Source organism: Aplidium turbinatum, chromosome 5, assembly GCF_918807975.1.
Source record: "Aplidium turbinatum chromosome 5, kaAplTurb1.1, whole genome shotgun sequence".
Taxonomy (NCBI): domain Eukaryota; kingdom Metazoa; phylum Chordata; class Ascidiacea; order Aplousobranchia; family Polyclinidae; genus Aplidium; species Aplidium turbinatum.
In genome coordinates, this window is record NC_137476.1 from 25650311 (window position 1) to 25670383 (window position 20073).

General features: G+C 35.9%; 1 protein-coding gene across 1 annotated transcript; it reads left to right on the top strand.

Annotated features, from left to right (window-relative positions):
* Positions 1-700: 700 nt before the first annotated feature.
* On the top strand, positions 701-17970 carry LOC145770516 (uncharacterized). Its single transcript, XM_082582184.1, has 21 exons — positions 701-712; positions 1191-1277; positions 2587-2707; positions 4494-4567; positions 4834-4922; positions 5509-5666; positions 6495-6591; positions 7541-7674; positions 9234-9318; positions 9983-10097; positions 10471-10570; positions 10972-11081; positions 11448-11541; positions 12244-12444; positions 13114-13264; positions 13769-13918; positions 14689-14756; positions 15344-15537; positions 15837-16028; positions 16262-16391; positions 16928-17970. Exons 2-21 carry the CDS (start codon positions 1239-1241, stop codon positions 17014-17016), a joined length of 2391 nt encoding a protein of 796 aa, XP_082438310.1. The 5' UTR covers positions 701-712; positions 1191-1238; the 3' UTR covers positions 17017-17970.
* Positions 17971-20073: the final 2103 nt, after the last annotated feature.

Here is a 20073-nt window from a genome sequence, read left to right on the forward strand (position 1 = left end):
CAAACACATCTGAAAGCAAAGCAAGAGAAAAAAAATCCATTGAAACTTAAGAAATATGATGCAAGCGTTATCGAATTTTCTGTATAAATATGGGTCTAAAGTTAATTTTCGCTTGCTTTGTTCAAAGTTTTATTTAGAATACCACAACATACTTTTTTTAGAAAGAATAAATGTCATGATCCGAACTAACTTTAGAAAACTTGTATGCTTAAGATATCATATATGGCATTGTTTTAAGTTAAAATGCACTTTTTTAGGCAAAGAGCAATTTCCGCCAACATGTTGTCATACGCATGGAAGATCACAAAAAACATTATTGACGTGTTGTAGTGACGTTGATTTCATCAAGTAACTTTTTCAAATGTGTGTTGTGACAGTAACTGTACAAAAGATTAGTAAATATTCATTGATCCGACGTCGAACGTCAAGCTCCAAGCCAAAACAAAGCAGCCATTTTCATCTTTTCAACGTCTAATCACGTTGACGATGTAATAAAGGCAAGTTATAGTGGCTATGTTACGACTCACGATACCCAACTGCACCAAGAGTTCTGGGAAGATTGTAAATAATTAAAGCCAATGAATATTCCAGAGCACGTCGGCATGCATACACATGTTGTCTGTCTTTGGAACGCTGGAAATGTCACATCAGGTCAACATGTGTTTCAACAACAAGGCTTAGCAACCAAAGTGACAGGAGCGGCACGAAGTTTGTGAGAAGTAGCCTGCATAAAAGTTTTAGTGTTATAGAATCTTTCCAACTTATAAGCGCTTTAAATAGATTTTGTTCTTTAGACTTGAATTAACGCGTAAATAGTTTAGGTTAATTTAAAATAGTTGCTTCTAAAACCTAAAAATAACATAAAAAAACGAAAAACTTGTTGCATTATGCATATCAGTTGGCATACAAAGAAGCAGAAGTAGGTTATTTTATCTTACGATATTTTTTACTTGTTACAGACTTAAAACATTGCAAACTTTGACCATTGCATCAAAAACCATTAGGATAATTTGGTTGTTCTGAAACTATACTGTAGAATTTTCCTACTTATTTTTAGCACGTTCTGCAAGCTATTACATCACGAAATTTCTGTATAGTGAAGTCACTTTGTCGTGCTTGGATTTGATGCGAAAGCTTTTATCAGTAGCTGCAGAACAACTTTCGCTAACTACAGTAATATTATTTTACAGTGAGTGAAAGATACAGTATTATTTTAATGCACGATTGATAAAAAAAAGATGGTTGAAATTTTGCATTCAGTGATCCTATTAGTTTTGGTAAGTCTATGCAAGCAAAAGTGCGACTATTATTACACTAGGCTATTTACATAGTTAAATTTAAAAAATCCCAATTGGAAAGCTTTAACCCTATCTTAATACGAGCTGTTTTCGTACGCGGAAAGCACGTCACTGGCTATCTTAGCCCGGTGCTAATTAATCGCTAATAACGGGAGCTACTGTATGAAAATCACAGAGCCAAAATATTTTACAAGATAATAGCCATGTGTATTGTGCGTATAGAAATTAATTTTTTACCCAACAAATTTATTAAAATAAATTGTTCGAGATGAAAAAACGTCAGAAAGTCGGTTTTTATTCTACTTGCCTGAAAATAGCTGCATTGAAATTTTTGAATTAAAACATAGAGTATTGCTAAACTAAACAGAAAATTACTTTTGCTCATAAATATAAGGAATTTTTGGGGGTTTTTATATTCTAAAGTAATTGCACTAACATTTATATTGTACTAACATTAACATATATATAACTAGCATTGCACGAAAACGTCTAGCCATCTGAGACGAAATGCTTATTGTGAAGGGTAGGAAGGTAGAAAATTGACCAGTTTGGGTTTAGAAAATTCACAAGGAACAAAAACTAAAAGTCAAGAAATTTAACATTTCTACTGTAGCATACTTCCTTCTGTGAAATATTTCACTTCTAGAGTGGGGCGTCCTCATAAAACCCTGTGTCGCTACAGATAAGATTAAGTATGATGGGATACTTGAATGTTTAAATAGGCCAGGTCAATGAAGTCGATAATTTAGAGTTCCTGGCAATAAACTGATGGGAAGAACCATCCCACTTCATATACCGGATCCCCCAATAACTACAGTGCGTAGAATGGTATGAGTGCTTTATGGAGCTCGTTAGCATTTGAGCCTCTGGTGCGAAAAGTTAACTGTTTAATTGATTTACAGTTCTTTCAAAAGAGAGTTTCACTTCATCAATGTGATCAGCGACGTAGCATTTACAATTACAAACGTGCCTTGATGGTTGTTTTACATAGTAGTTAGACGACAATTTCAAAACTGATAACTCTTGCTTTCCGAAAGTGGCTAACAGAGTGAGATTTTATAATTTGAAATATAGCCCTAGTCGATGGCATTTTGCAACACGTAGTTTGTATGTAATTACTTGAAAGGTTTCGTTCTGAAGCAAGCGGTCCATCGCTTGGAATCACGATCTATTCTCTTTTCCTTAAACGTGACAACTTGAATGCAACATTCGCACTTTTTGAAACAAACGTGCCACTGAAATGTCAACTGCGTTACAAAATTATTAATGAGCCTTGTTTGACGCCCAGGTGGCCGTCAGTGACGTATCGTGTCACGTGGTGCTGACGTTTCCTCCAGCTCGTCCATTCGCGTTCGATTTTCTTGACAACGTCAGATCTGATGGGCCGTGTGGAACAGAATACAACAAAGGTGATGATTTGTGCAATGTGCAAGTCACATTTCAATTACTTTACGCTCAAGCTTTCAGTGGCTTTCGTTTCCAATGGAAGCAGTTGTCAAACTTGTTTTGTATTACTTTTTGGTAATTCTTTGCATTTTCTACAGTATTTATGCAGTTTGTTTCTAAATTGTCAATCATGAGAAAATTGTGATCTGCTTCGTTTGGAATTGTTTGATTGAACGTTTAATTTTAAAACAAAGAATTGCTTTAAAGCTTTCTAATGCGAGTCTATCTGCAAATGCAACTTTTGACAAATCAATTGAAAAATAGTCAAATTGCAAATCTGATAATATTTCATTGGCGATAAATAACAACACAACATCTGAGGACGCCAAATCAATGAAAGGGGTTTTATAGTCATATTTTTCGCTTGAACCAGGTCTATTTTCCTTAACTTATATTGTAAAATGTTCTGGTCAGCCTTTGTGACTTTACATTTTGTGCAATTATATATTGTATGATGGAACCTGTATTGACACAAGAAAAGTTTATATAAGTTCACAATACGCATACGTACGAAAGCAATCTTAAGACATGGATAAAATGTTCCATTTGTAGGCTATTATAAATTATATTCTACCAGGACTGCCAGCGCCGAAAATATCACCAAATCTTGAAATATTTTCTTTCGTTTTGAAGCAGAATTCTTTGTCTTTGCTTCGTTCCATTTTATTTCGTTTAAAAAAGTAAATTCATTTTGTTGTGAGTTCAAAACATTTTTTGTTTATTCTGGCGTATGAATGTTGAGAACCAAAACAATTTTGAGATTTCGTACTTTTCGTTTTTTGTCGCCACAAAATTTATTGTTTTGACTTCGTTTTGAACTAAAGTTTTTTTGTGAGAAATTTGGTTTTATTTCATTTTGACGTTTGAACAACTCGCCTATTTGAAATATAAAATAAGCTTAGAGATTTTACGCGAAAAAATGCCGGCAGGTGTTAATTTACAATAACAAAATTACTTGGTTTGGTCATAAGCTTAACTGAAGCAAGCACAAAACTGATAGAAGGTTATGCCATGGACTTCTAAATAGTAGAATCTGGACTGGAAACGCAGTGACCAACAGTAGGCCAAACAGTTGGTACAACAGTTGGCCAACAGTGGGCCAACAGCCAAGTAACTAACCCTGTTGGCCCACTGTTGGCAACTGTTGTACCAACTGTTTGGCCTACTGTTGGTCACTGCGTTTCCAGTCCAGATTCTACTATTTAGAAGTCCATGGTTATGCCCTCTTGAGTATTCAAAGCTTTTTTGACTAAGCTGGACAATGTGGACATGCTTCTGCTGTTTCAATAGAGATAAAACAGTTGACACAAGCCATCGCGGTTTACCTTTTTAGATTATTCATTGTTCACACAACTTCACTGTGTAATGCAATTACAGCACAATAATACTGATAAAACTGGTATTACTCTGCAAGGATTAAAACGTGCCAATGTTAAGGGAGTTAATGTAACAGTAAGATATTTTTGGCTGTTATATTTTTTTTGTAATTCTCTGTGTTTGAATGGTGTGACTCATTGGCTCTCAAAGCGCAATCCAAATTGGAATTTTCCAGTTCTAAGTACACTACTTGAATAATTTGAAACTGTTTATTGTGGCGTATCTCTAGCTTCGTGTTTGCAATAAGAGGCTTATTACCAGGATTTAAAAGCATGTGACTTTTTCAAAGTTGCCATTTTGTATCAATCCTCATATATGGCTAAAAAAAATCACAGCCAGCTCTTGTGTTTTACTGCTTTTACTTTGTTACAGATCATCACATGATGACGTCTGTAATATCGGGAAGGCCTTTCAAAGTCTCGTGGCACATTGCGTATCCTCACATGGTAAGAAATATATTACGTTGTTGCAACAGCACCAGATAGTCTTAAAATGCGAAACATACAATAACTGTATACCTATCTGTTGTTTGTTGCACTTATAAACGTCAAAAACTGGCAATTTGTCGCTTATTTAATGTAAATTAACGTCAAGTTTAAGAAGGTGTTATAGGCCTACACTGACACGTTTGTGATGCTATATTCTTCTGCTACAACGTGTTTTCAGTCTTCTTCGCTTATATACAAAATGAAACAAGTCACTGATGTTACAGGGAGGCATCAAGTTGCAGTTGATGAATACCAGTGGTGCCATTTTGTCGGAACTCACCGATTCTCAGTTTATTTATGAAAACGACACAACGTAAGAGAGCAACGTATAAGGAGGGGCTATGTTTTTTTGTTATAAAAACATACCGGATAACTTTACATTGTAGCCTAATATAAAAAATACACATTTTTTGTAATATATTTTTATATTTTTATATACCTGTAATTACAGAGCATTGTAGAAAGTATCTTGTTGACACAGATTTGACCAGTGGCGTAGGCAAGGGGGCCATTGGGCCATGCTCTCACAAAATTGCGCTATAATTTGTGCAGAATATAAGGTATTAAAGTGTTTCGCTTTATCGAAAAATGTTAAAATGAATCAAATGTCCACTTCCCTTTTTACAAAATGATGATTACCCCGCTGGATGTGACAAACATGAGCTGCCATACTGTAGACAAGAAAAATTTCGTTCATTTCAACTAAAAAGCATTTTTCTAACGCGGCAATTCTACTCCTAGTACGTAGGTTACATTGTTACACCAACCTATTGCTAATAGTATAAAGACAAGGTGCTTCCACTATAGCAAGCTTGTCGAGTTTTTGTTAATATTACGGAGTGTATCTCATTTCCATCAAAGATGACTGAGTGAATTAAAGTGAACATCCAAATGTTTAGTTCTCTTTCCCACGAAATAACCATTGATGGAAATATAAAATGCGAACATTGCGTTTTGAGAATAATCAAGCAAGCAGCAGAATGGAGCAACAGCAGAAGTTCCGATGGTTATCTTTTTTGGTCTTGTGCTGATATAAGCGTACTAGATGAAACAAGAGGTAGGTACTGAATTTTAGCACTGTAGCTGTATTAGTGTATTGTTGTCAGCTCTGGAAAGCTTCACCACTTAAGAGAAACAACAGAACTACAAGGCCTACTGTACCTTTGAATAACTTTGTAATTGGTTTTCTATGTTTTGTAATACGTTTTCTTGTGTTTTTGTAGCCTACTACCGATACCTTTCCAAATAAGCAAGAAGTAAAAAAAGTATTACGAAAGAGCCGATCGCTCTGGAATTGTTATGACCATATTTGCCATTTTTGTCGTATCCAGGTTTATGCCTAGTAGTTGAAAATTTAGATTACGTGGACAGAAGCCATGGAAGCCAATCTTCGTATCTACATTTAAGTGTTATTCCAAAAATACAGAAGTGTGGTCTTAAACGGTGTCAAAGTATTGCTCTTTCAGCTTCCCACCAGGGTCTTTACCGCTCACCATATTTGACTAATCATGGCATATAGTAAACTTAGTTAGAAAAGCTTTGCCAACACTTAGGCTACAGTATTGGAGTGTTATTTTATGAGGTACCCGATTATATTTGGCTATATTGGCTTTGCAGTTTTTGCAATACAATTTATCGCTAAAACTGGATTTTTTCTAAATTATCTTCCAGCTGTTGTCAACTTAGAATACTTTTTGAAGCACTTTTACATTAACAAAGCAATCGAGATAGGAATGACCGTCATAAGCCATGCATACGCGAAACACTTCTAAAGTTGTTTTGCTTTGTAAACGTTATAAAATTTGTAGTCTTTAAAATTATTATGTATCGTTTTGAGTACTCTACCTAACGTTGTTACCTCTTCTTGTTCTACTTGTTGATTCAGAGGAAGAGAATGACGGTTGCTACGAAGGCAAGTGCTTGAATGGAGGATCCTGTGCGGTTGGAAAATGCAGATGCTCTGGAAGATTCGAGGGGGACAGGTTAATTGCATTTATTTTTTATATCAATTCTCACAAAGTTGATCATACTTTAAAGCGTTACACTAACTGAAGAAAATATAATAACAAGTTTGTGGGTTGCCAGTTGCCACAATGTGGTCGAAAAACACGTTAGGCTACATACGTTTGAAAATTAAACAATAGAAAAAGCTCTACAATTTAGTATAGATAAATTGTAATTAATAATAATTAGCTCTACAATTTAGTATAAATAGAAAAAGCATTGCACGTATGACTTTTTTTTTATCAATTTGTATTTTTAATTTCACTTCTAATGCACATACATCTATTGTCATTTGAGTCAATACAACGTTTAAACTCACTACCGTGACAGTACGTTGACGCTTACTACAAAACATGTAGGCCTATTTAAACAAACAATAAAAGCTATTAGTATTACTAAAACTGCTCAATGCCAAGCAAAGCAGATCAATTACATTAAATTTAGTTACCATTCTCTAATAACCTCTACAGCCTGTTTCACCCTTGTTTGGGATCATCAGAAGCTCCTTATTCAAATAGAATATATTTGTAAGCTTATAAAGACCTTCTTATGATCAAAAACAAGGGGGAAACATACATGTATTTATGTTGTTCATATCAAGGATTTTTGTAAGTTTCTTCTTTCAGAAAATATTTCTTTATATTTTTGATATTCTGTTGTGTTGCTTATGCTGTTTTTCTTTTGTGCTTGGAATGATTCGAGGCTGGCAAATATGTCGTTAAAACTAGACTTTTAGGGCTTTTTGGGAAATTTGATGTAATTACTTTGTGCTTAAAACTTAAGAAATGAATATTTTAACGTTATAATGAGTGAATTATGAATACAGTATTCATAATATACTATTTAAAAGTTAGTCAGCTGAGAAACGGTCTTTCGAAGGCAGTCGGTCTTTTTCTTATCACAAAAATTCCTGTTCCATTGTATTAGATGTGAGAACGTAAATGATTGCCAAGAAAATGACGAATGTGGGCACGGAAGATGCATAGAAAGAAAAGCGAGCAGCTATCCAAAAAAGTTGTGTTTCTGTGAGTCTGGTTGGATGGGAAGATTCTGTAACAACGGTGAGTTGTTGCTATTTACATTTGTCGCAAAAAACTGACCCTTTCTTTGTTTAAGCCATTGAGATTCAATGATGTATGTTTATATTTCAAAAAGCAACCACTGAATTCATGTTTTGCAAAGTTTTTCTAAAACTGTTTCATCTTCAGTGCTACAAATTGAATAAAATGCAGTTTGTGGCACTGAAGTTGAAAGAGTAGCCGACAGTTTTTGAAAGCTTGCTGAACTTTGGTATAGTTTTTTTTTCTTTTTGGGCTCTGCAAACCATTTTTTTTTTTTAATTTCTCTATTATACCGTACTTTTTCTTCTCTAAAACTAGCGTTGTTAAACCATGAGCTGTGAGCGTGATGGTGTGAAATCTTGTAAAGTTTTTTGACTTGACGAAGACTGTAGCCAAAAAACCTATTTTTTAAAAAGCTTAGTTGTCAGTTGAACTTCCACTAATGCAGGGGTGTCCAACCTGTGGCCTGCGGGAAGACTCTGAGTGGCCCTCGCGGTATTTTTCGAAATGACTTATATTACCGACTTTATCGCCTACATAATTTATGGCAAACTTACATTCCGAGAAATTAGCATTTATTGTTTGCTTTCTTTGTCCATTACTCTGTATTCTCTAGTGCAGAGGTGCACAACTCTTCAAGTTAATTTTATTACATCACAATGCACATTGTTACGCATCAAATTTTTCATATTGTTACGTCCACATCCTTTTCATAATCCACACAATCGTACTCGTGCTTCAAAAGTCAATCAGTTAGTAATATTTATTATTTTCTGGCTTTATTGGGGTACATCTGATATCAGAGACTCGCTCAAAATGCATTTAGCAGTGAAATATCCTCTGCACTCTGCAGTGATATGAAAAATATGTTTCTAAAGAAAAATATCAAAGGATTCACAGCTTGGCAGCTTTCGTAACTTCATTATTCGGCAACACTTACAGTACTTGTGCGATTTGCGTGCATGAACCATGTAAAATCCCTTGCGAGATCACTGATTTCTGACAGCCATTTGGAATACTCGCTTCGCATTGCTACATCGTCCATCTCACTGAATATTGCCAAACTTGTTAAAGAAAAACAGTGCCAAACTTCACATTGAAATGTTGACGTGTAGTAAAAACTTTGTTGACTTTACTATATCTTGGTATGTTTATGTTCAAATAATTGTAAAAGAGGATTTTACACATTTCTAAGATTGGAATTTTGATGTAAGGGTTTTAATTAGAAGTTATACGACAGCCGTTTCTAAGATTATAAATTAACAGTAAACACTCAAGTGGCCGCGCAATCATTCGTAAAACACACGTGACCCTTTGGCCAAAAAGGTTGGACACCCCTGCACTAATGACTTGTGATAATACAAGTTAAAATCGACAAAAATTGTCAAGTGGCCAAAAACGTTTTTTATCGCATCATCGACTACATTTACATGAAATGATTTGATCTACATGCTTTGAAATACTAAAATAAAGTTAAATCAAGAAATTAGTGCAGTATTGAAAGCACTTGAAACGTTCTGTTATTTTTACATATACTGTAATGAATATTTTATTTCTAGAATCATCTATAAAAGAAGCTGTATTACCTCAAAGCGAAAAATCTGAGTATTTCAAGCTTGAACTTTATAAAGATCCTCAATTTGAGTAAGAAACCAAGCTTAATTTTTGACTATGATATTAAACATTTCCGATGTGTGGATTTTCCAATATTTTCTGAATTGATGAAAGAATATATCAAAACGATTTGATATCCTCAATTCCACTTTCCTTGCATGTCATTCATTCTTATCTTACAAACTGCTCAATAATTTTTTTTTTTCATAAAATCGTGCTTTTGCAAAGCCAATCTGAATTTGAAAGGAACCAACTTTAATAAACGTAATTAAATTTTCAATTATTTTGAAAACGTCGAAACTGTTTTCATTCACTTTTTTGTTTTCAATGTTGAATAAACGTAATGTTAAATCTTGCAATGTTACTTAATTTTATTTATCTGTTGTATTGTACAGCAATATAAAAAAAATAAATATTTACATCATTAGCCTACTTAGAAAGAAATATTTTTTGGTGACCAGCCAAATGTACTTATGGACGCTTCAAAGGTCATGAAAACGTGTAATGACGTACTGGTCATAAAAAAATCACATGTTAACTATATATCATTGTACGATACATGTAGAGATACTTTGACTGCCAAAATAGCTAAAATTTTACTAATATGGAAATGGTGTTAGCTCATCGATAGCAGCTAATGAGCTACTTTCTGCGCTCAATTGTAAAACATATGCAAGATCAAGTCGTTTTTCAGTTTATTTTGGAAAATTATTGAAGAAAATCAAGAAATAGAAATTGCACTGCGAGTTCAAACTGATACTTGGGCAGCGATTGGTTGGAGACCAGATGACGTCACTGCCACTTGCAAAGTAATTAAATTTTGATTGCGATCAGCTGTGTTTTGTTGCTATATTTCAATGCTATACTGCAGACAGCTGTTTAGTTAAATCACGATTTAACAGCGTGAGGTAAACACAACATTTTCCGTAGTTGTAAAACATACACGCAAAGCAACAAAAATAGTTTTGAAAGCAAGACAATTGTTCAATTACTTCCGTGTTGAAATGATGGAAGGCAACTTAAAAGAGACCACCAGCTCAGATTAGACTTTAAATCTGCCGTTATCATCCGTAAACAACATTAACTTTCACTGGCCATCTCAAAAGTAGTTTTTTACAAAATTTCTAAAATTTGTTCTGTCATATGGCTTCTCCTTGTTACTGAGTTGTCAAATCGTTTTAGGATTTTCCAAAGAACATCCTTCCAGAACCAGAGGTTGAAATCAACGGAGAAAAACTATCCAATGACGACGAAGACAATGCAACAGACCAGTCACACGAAGGTGATTGAAAGAAAATAAATTAGAAACGTTACGTAGGTTTACTTGTTCATAGAAGAGGAACAAAAATTGTCTTCTTGCGTATGAGGTTAACTTCTGAGGTTACATTATTTCATCCAAGAGCTAGAGTAATCAGACTGTGTCAAGCAGTGGTGGATCCAGAGAGAGGCCAATTGGGGCGATCGTCTTTCCCTGAAGAACAAAAAATTAACTTTATTCAAGATTTCTTTGAAACGTCAGATTAATGTAGATCTACACATTACTGCGTGTTTTGGTGAAATCGCCCCCATCCTAAGACGACTTGGTAGATCCGCCTCTGGACTGTCAAGCGTTGCTGTGTTGGCCCTAAATGATACATCAATTTAGTTGTTTCAATCATCACATCAACGCATTTTATTGCTTAGATCCGAAAGAAATGGATGGTGAAGGACCAGAAAATCGGAGGCGAAAACGTTTTAGCTCATGGTTGAAATCGAGGCAAAGGCGCGCCTTAATAAATAAACGAAATGAACACGTAAGCCAGTGGCTATGTAGCTTTAAATCTAAAAACTAGGTCTAATCAACATCACAAATGGCTCATTCGATTTAAATAACATACAGGTAGGCTATGATTGAACTGAGTAAATAATTGTTTTTTTATGATGTGGTTGCATCACTCTTTATTGCAAAGGCATAATGATTATACTGTACTTCAACTAATGAAACATCCAAATAAAAAAAATATTAGCACTGTGAGTAGCCTACAAATTGCCATAACTACTAAAGTCGACTGCTGAGCCCTAAACTTTCTTTCATTACTGGTTCCCGGTTAGCAAAGTTAAAATATCTCGATCTTGTGTAGAGATTTCTCATTGTTTATTTTATTTTTTTTATTTTTTAGGAAAACGTCATCAAGCAATTGTGTGAAGCAGGGAATGTTTCGGCGGCAGCGGAATGGGCTTCTCTAAACTTTAACAAAGGAATGAAAACAGAAGGTAAAAGCCGAAAACAAATTTGCATAGTATACTGTATTCGGCCAAGTAAAAACTTGTTGGTAACTCGTAAGTCTAAAAAAATTAGTAGGTCTACAAATGCCGAAATTTAAATTTTAGCTTTTGAATATTTGCTTCCAAAAAAACTTTTGTTTGAGTTTTAAGGCCGAGCTCCTAAAGTCTATTCTTTTACCACTCCAAGTTTTCTACGTTTGCTCAGTCTGCATTTACAGAGCACTTACTGGAGAGCAGTCAATTTATCATCTCTTCATTCAGGACAAAAAAAACTGTGTGTTGCTATGTTTGATTTACAACAAATGTGACAGTTATTGACAATCCTATGATCTGCTGTGTCTTCTTTAGCGCCACACATACGAGAAAAGAAAATACCAATGTTACTTATATAGCTGAAAGAAAATCTGTATTCCTGAGACTAGTAGGACGAGCCCACGGTTGTTTTGGCACAGACAGGCTGGTTGGGCGAGTGAAAAACGCTCAATGGATATTAATTGAAGTGCGCTAAAATAGAGGCTGCTTTCTCGGTGTGAAATTGACTGATCTCATCGATTTTCAGCAGAGTGTATGCGGCATCTTCAACTGGTACTTGTGCAATCACAATACTAATCCCACCACAAACAAAAACCTGGCTCACAAAGGAAATGGCGGGTTTTGTAACTTCGATAACTATCGACCAATCTGTTGTAGAGTCACAATCAGAACCAAGCGTAGAGCCGGAATTAACCGCAGAGCCGGAACCAACTGTAGAGCATGAACCAGCTTCAGAACCAGAACTAACGTCAGAACCTGAACCGACAGAAGAGCCTGATTCACCAGGACAACCAGAACCAGAAAGTCAATCTGGCCCTAATTACCTTCATCCTATGGACTGTTCCGATATCATTTACGGTAACTTGTGGCTACAGTAGACAATGCAAGAAAACAATTGTCATGAGCTTAACATACAAAAGACGCAATAAGTAATTTCATCGTAGCTTTTCTGTTTTACTGTAAGCTTTACATATCACGACACTACATCGCTTTTTATAATACTGTACGCTTTTTATAATACTGTACAATACTTTACTATGCCCAGTTGCGTAGCGAAACCATTTTCTTGGGGGTTCACTTTTTCGCTAAACTTTAAGAATATATACATATAGTCTACTTGTATTTAAAAAAACGATAAAAAAACAAACAGTGGAGATGACTCGGTTGATCCGTACCCAGGGATGTTTTAAATTTAACAGTTTGCTGAAAAAAAAAACATCAAAAAAAAAGGTCACGCTACGCCACGCAAAGTGTAGGCTATTTATCCACAACAGACGTTACTTTTACATAACCCTACACAATATTTTCGATTTTACTTTAGCACTTTGCTCAATAACCAACTTCCCCAAACATGAGCAAGATATTGATATATGTGACGTAATATTGCTAGAATGGAATTCCAAATTTAAATCACAGCCATCATTCGAAAATTTGAAGTTTTTTCTTTTGTTGTGTTATTATGTTCGCGTAGATACAGTACAGTAAAAAGACTTAAGTAGTTAGTTTTTTAACAGTCTGTTTGTTTAGCAATGGCTGAAGGAAATCTGCACCACGTAGTAGATGGGTACACTCGGGATAGGTCTACACCTAAGCCTGATCACTGGTATGGAGGAACAAGCGACCTCACTGCAGCAGCTGCTAAAAGGGAGGATGGTGTGTTTCACGTTCGCTTTCGAAGGTTGGTATTTCTCCTTTTGAACTTGTGGCAGGAAACAGATGTCCGTGATGGTTCCACATCGTACGCTGCCCTTTGTGGTTACTGTTGAAATCCATCGCTAAGTTTGGTAGAACAATTTTCAACAGTGCGTCCGAAAATATGTTTTTCAGTGCTTCTCGCAAACTTTTCAATTTATTAATTCCAAGAATAGATTTCATTTACAGAAAAATAGCTTTTTGCCTTTCTTATATTCCAATATAGTTTATATTTGGATGTTAACTTTCTAGTTTAACGTCGAAAACGTCGCGCTTTCAACGGACTTACTGGTGTACACATGTACTTGACACGTAAACCTGATAAAATTTTGACGACTTGAAATTGAAAAAAGTAAAGTAGCATACTGTATGTCTAAATTCCTACACTATGCCCACACAACGTACAAAGTAGATTATACTTCCAGAAAGCAACAGCTTATTAACATTGCAGTGTCCTTGTGTTTTTTACTCATGTGCATTTCTGGCACAGGAAACTGCGTAGTGACGACGTCAGCGACCACTCCTTGCTGGACAGTGGTGTACGATTAATATGGGCTCGTGGACAAACTTCTTATTCTTTTTACCACAAACCTATGAGTGGGTTGGAAAGATGCAAGGCTTCCAATTACGATTATTACAAGTAAGTTCTATCTAGTTGTTTGAGACGTTTCTGCTTGGTCGTCGGACCACTCGTCATGCGAGAACTCAGCAAGTGCTTCAACTCAGCAAGTTCATTTCAGCTACTGCCAAGTCAGCAAATGAGATTTACGTGCTCACGTCAGACTTGCTTGGTCATCGCTTTCTAAACTGAATTTGCTGACTTGTGACATACCAAGTTTTGGCTTGCTCAGTTGTTACTTGCTCAGTTTCATCATTTACTAACCTCAGCCACTTGCTCAAATGTTGATAGCTGAATTGTCGCTTGCTCAGTTGTTGCTTGCTCAGTTCACAACTGCTGACCTGTAGGAGACTCCTTCTGCTTAGTAGTTTTACAATGTTACCCAATATAGTTTAAACTTACGCGGTTGCTGAAGATATTGAACGATTATTTTTAATTTTTAACATATTGTAATTTTGAGCATGTTCAGCAGATCGATTTCGCATACCTTCCAAATAGTTCAATTAAGGTGACTTTAAACGACTTTGTTTAATCAAATTTAGTATCTCAGGGTAGAAACTATTGCAGATTAGAAAACCAATATGTTTGATAAGTTATTCATACAGATCCATGCCTGTATTTACATTTTTTGTGTTCAATTATCACAAACCTTTTTGTGAAAAAGCCTTTGGTGGTAGTGACGCAATTGTCCTAAATAGTAAATGTTATTAAAGAACGCAAAGTATTTTCAGCTCCAAATAAACTTAACCATGAATTACAGCTGCTAACAAACGATTCCTATTTGTTTTTAGCATCAATGAACTTAAATACCACGGAACTAAGCCCTCCCAACGAGGAAGCATAACTCATAACTTCTATGGTAATTTTTCTACTAAGTTTATTAATTAACAAATTTTTATTATAATTTAATTAACAAATTTTTATTATAATGAGACTAGTTGTAGGCCTACAAGAGGAACAAAGCGGAAGCTGGCGTCTTTCACGTTTCCAATAACCAATGACAAAATTTTAGAAAAAATTTATCATATTCTTGAAGAAGTCTAATTAAATCCAGCTGCTTTTATTTAATCCATATTTGGAATGAAGCAACTATACCGTATACATTTAAAATGTACGTTATTTTGAATCGGCTAATGTAAAGCGGTTACAGCCTATCTACGCGATGGCATTCTGGATAGCTATAGGCTATCTTTTATGGTACAACATATTTTACATTGTTACTAAACTACTCTTTGTGATTACCAATATGCGACTACAGTATAATATAGGGTACAAATAAAAGTAATTTGCGTTCTTCTGGTGACTATTTACTAGGTTACCTCTTCTGGTGACTTAAATAGTCACCAGAAGAACGCAAATTACTTTTATTATAAAATGCCTGGTGAACAGTCTCTCTCTGTTTTTAATAGGGTACAAATATGCTTATTTTCTTGACTGCTTTTCAAGACGATCCAGAATCCAATGCCATCCAATCCAAAGAGGGATTATTCAAACACCCATCTGATTGCAAGGGTGATAGTTGCGAATATACTGCTGAGTGGAAGTATAGAAGTGCGACCAAAATGATCCATTTCACGATTGAGGCCAAAGTAGAAACGGAAGAATGGGCTGCTATAGGTTTCTCCAAAAATAAACAAATGGTAGGTTAATGAAATGAAGAAAACTTGATTTGGATTATTCTTCATGCTGACCACAATTCTCTATGCGGTGCAGACGCGGTCACATCAGAATACACAGAGCAACTACCTAATAGCTTGTAATATGGCATAAATTTATTCTTGTTGCGGTTGCACGTTTAAGGCACAATCTTTAGAAAACTATTTTTTGACAGTACTTATTTGGATTTACAACCCACCTGTAGGCTATTTCCTTAGACTGCAACAGTGAGTAGACTTACGAGTTTAATTTTCCGTGCATTCACATTGATTTAACTTTCTAGGAGGATTCTGATGCCGTGGTAGGTTGGGTGGATTCAAGCAACGGCGAATTAACACTGACAGACAGGTGGCTGACAGAAAAGTCGTCTGAAGGCGTCGCGCTAGATAATGGGCCTAGTTCACTTGAAAACGCCCGTGGAAACTACAACGATGGAAAGTTGCACATTTCTTTCTCAAGACTTCAAGATACCAAAGTAAGAAAGGAGGAAGAAATGAAATTTAAAAAGCCTTTCTTTAAAGGTCTTTCACGATCAAATCACTTCTTTGGTTTGTTCACATTAGTTAACATTAATTCATTGAAAATCGCTAAAACTGCTCTTGTCAGTAAAACAAAACTGTGCGTTTTCTACACCCCCTTATAACCTGTCGTCATATTTAATGTAAGGTAATATTCTAATACTTTTTACATTGCATTTTTTTCAATCAGGATCCAAACGATATTTCATTGACCGAGTGTGTCTACTTTATTTACGCTTGGGGAGGAGGGTTACGTAACGGCGACCTCAGCAAGCACAGAAACACTGCAGTTAGTGAAGAGAAAATTTGCATTGATGCTGGTAAGGCTGCAGTTATAATAGGATAAGTTAGTTGGTGCAATTTACCACTGAAATAAGCTAAGCTGCTTCTAGCCTGCAGTCTCATGTCCCGTTTAAACGATTAATGGTGTTTTTTTTTCAAATCAATCCTTATATTTTCTTCTTATTCGTCAACTTTCGGTTAACCTACATCTAATAAACCTCCTGTAGCTTAAGTACCTAGTCTCAACTACCTCTGTAAGGTAATCTCTCTACAAGCTATAATGCAGTAATATCCTTGTACACAATATTCTGAGCGTGCGGTCGAATGCAAATTTGACCAGATGAAACCGAGTTTTCTTTCCCCTCATCAATTATTGTTAACGTTCATCTTGTTAGTGTGAAGCGGGTATGAACGTAATGTGAGTTCAATGAAATTCCTCATGCTTAATTCCTAAAGTAAAAATGGATCAATCGCCCCAGTTATGATGCACTTTGCTTTTAAAAGTGTAATTTATAAAAGTTTTATAATCTGGAAATATCTTTAAGTTGATTAAACATTTCTATTTGTGTTTCAGGATCCTTTGCAACAAAAACCTCTGCTTCTGTTTTGATGATGACTGTTTGCTTTGGATTTTCTTTCATTTTCAGAATGATGTTCAATTGAGATCAATTCTCTACCTATATACATAACATACCAATGTGCCTTTTATATAAGTTGCCAGCTGCCAAACTAGGTTATACTCGTAGAGTAGATTATTTGATATTTAAAAGTGTAGCCGACAATTTTATTAGAAGTAGCTTGAAACAAGCAAGTAGCCTACATTGCATGTGACTTGTAAAGCCGATGTTTACAGTTCTCAGAAGTAATGAGTATTTTTTTCAGTTGCACAAAATCAGTGACAATGGCTTAGCTAGCTGCTAAGGCTTAGCTGTTTGCAGCTTTTCTTCAGAAGCATCCAAAAATGATTTTACCCTTTGATTAAGTTGCCAACCCAACAAGAAATGACTATTTTGTACAGAAATAATGCTTCTCATGGACTTCGATGCATGGGCTAGGTTGTATTGCACATGACAAGTCATTTGATTGAAGTAGGCTACTTTCTTTTTATTTCAAGATACCGTACATCTTATAGTTGATCATTTTCAAACTTGCATCATTTCTTTACACCGCTTTTATTGATATGAAAGAACTGATGAAGCAAACTTACGGTACTTTATGCAAGATACAAGAACTTACGATTCCAACAAAAAATAAAATTGTTGTAAAATAATTATATTCTTTCGTATCATCATCTTTCAATAATGTAGTATGCTGAAACCTGCACTCTCAGTAATGTTTTATAAGTTGCAAGCTTAAATCTTGTAGCCTAATTGACATTTAATTGGCCAAATTGTTGAATGAACTGTACTCTGAAGCCTTACCAGACTTGTTAAGCCAAAGCCTATGGTACAGGTCTCAGTAGAATACTGTACCATAAATGCAGGACTTATTTTACTGTAGCTTTACAGTATAGACCAGTGACATTCTATGCGCTGATATTTTTAAAATTCTTGGTGCTTTACGGTATGTAGCATAGCCTTCGTATATTATCTTCAAACTTCTTTCGCTTTTTGATATTACAACATGGAGTTTTTGAAAATATACAACTGTATTCGCAAGCGTCTCTTTAACCTTTGTTTTTGATAAATAAAATCCCAAGCAAATAGAGAGCTAGAGGCTATTGAAAACAGAAAGGTGATGTATCGATTATTATTTACAATAGTCTGCTATAAGCTGCTTGGCATCAGTTTATGAGCATAGCCTACCCATGGCCTACCTTACTCCAGCGCATTTCTTTACCAAGTCCATTAAAAATATGTTTTGTGCACCATGATTCCACATCTGGCCAACACTGTATTCGTATCTCAATAATGAAGCCAGTTGCATAGAATTAGGTAAATTTCAGTCATGATTTCAGTAAGAATGGTTAAGCGCCCCAATCTCAATTGATTGGCGCTGGTCCCGTTGTGTACTTGAGAAACGCACTTCAAGGACTGTTCTCCATTCAGAGGTGCTAGAGGATGAAATAACTCTCCGGCAACAACATATCAACAATCGGAAACTTCACTCTGTCTATCTTGGTAACCGCCTCGCCTCTGTGGTTCAAAGCCTCTAGTCTACAAGTACCGGTATGCGAAACTGCCAGAAATAATCTATCAAAGGTTTTGTCAGACCAAGGATAGAGATTTAAAGCCAACCATATTCTCTGCTTTGAACACTCTCCTTGGTATAGCCTAATAGCTTTATGCTGGGTACGTATGTTGCAAGGCATTGGTTAACAATAGACTTGTCGAGATAAACAACTTGGCGACACCAGGACCTTTTATTTGGTAGATGACGCGCTGTTGTTATAAACTCAAGGCTGATGAAATATCGTTTGATGTTGATTGGTTTTGAATCTTTATCTTCGGACTGACAAAGCCTAGATGGTAGTTTCGCATAGGCCTACTTGTAGAGGCTCAGGGCGCAGGGCCGGTTACCGAGATTGGCGGAGTGAAGTTTTCCGATTGTTAAAGTGTTGTTGCCTGGGAATTATTCCATTCACTAGGTGCCGCTGAATGGAGAGCAGTCCTGAAATGCGTTGCTCAAGCGCACACCCCGAGAGTCGAACTAGCGCCGCTTGATTTTAAACCATGCTCGTAACCACTGAGCTAACGGGGCGGACAATGTTATTTTCTTCACCTCTCTTGCATGAAGCTTAATTGTCGCCAACTACGGAACACAAGACGGTCTTCACCCGTAGCATATACTTTAAAGCAGGGTGCCCAAAGTTTTGTAGCCATGGGCTGCATTTCATTTTTGTCTTTGAAATTCGGCATAAGCTTTAAGACTGTATATACGAAACGTCAATCGTAGCCAATCACGAGACGTTTTTGGTTATACAGACAACCCCACTTAGCCTAATCGGCCCATGAATAATTGGACCACCCGCTTAATCGAACCATTTTGCGCTAGTTCCAAATCTAAATCAGTTGCTCTGCATAATTTTCTCCCCTGAATCGAACCACTACCCCGCTTAAACGGACCACCCTGCAACCAAATTTATGGTTGGGCTCTATATTTTCTTGCCTGCATGTGTTTTGCAAAATTACACGTCAAGAGTTGTTGAGCATCGTGCTATGTTCTCATAAAGCTATTAGTGGCAAGGTTGCCCAATTGCAACTAAAAATTTGTACAATCTATTCACTCAAAAGAAACTCAAAAGTAGTCTAAAATTTGCACAAAACGAAATTTTAGCTGAAGCTATTTATTTTTTGAAATTCCACTTTGGGCAGTGGATACTTAGGCTACATCCGGGTACCGTAATGCATATGATAAACAATGTCATGCAATCCTGGTTTGAAGAGTTTGGAACGGACCAAGGTTAGCTCTGCAGTCTCCATTCAGCGGTAGTGTTGACTATTCTTGGTGGGTGAACAAATTACAAGCGGAAATTCTATTCTGTCAATCTACGTAGCCTAACCACTAACCAGGATTGCGTCAGTGATTCAAATACTCTGCAAGTATGCAATACTGCCAGGATCAAGTCTCTAACGACGCTTCCCTAGTCTCGAAACAAATATTTTCACTACCAATCAATGATGCCAATTCATAGCATGGCGGTCACTTCACAACTCAGGTGAGGACATGATCTCAAGCTAGTAGACACAGAGATGAACCGCAGCGTTTTTACTTAAATAA

Excerpts from the sequence above, each read along its gene's own strand:
- LOC145770516 (XM_082582184.1), top strand. The coding sequence starts at position 1,239 with ATGGTTGAAATTTTGCATTCAGTGATCCTATTAGTTTTG. Across the intron at positions 5,667-6,494 it reads CGTACTAGATGAAACAAGAG|AGGAAGAGAATGACGGTTGC; the intron begins GTAGGTACTGAA and ends TTGTTGATTCAG. Across the intron at positions 6,592-7,540 it reads GGAAGATTCGAGGGGGACAG|ATGTGAGAACGTAAATGATT; the intron begins GTTAATTGCATT and ends CCATTGTATTAG.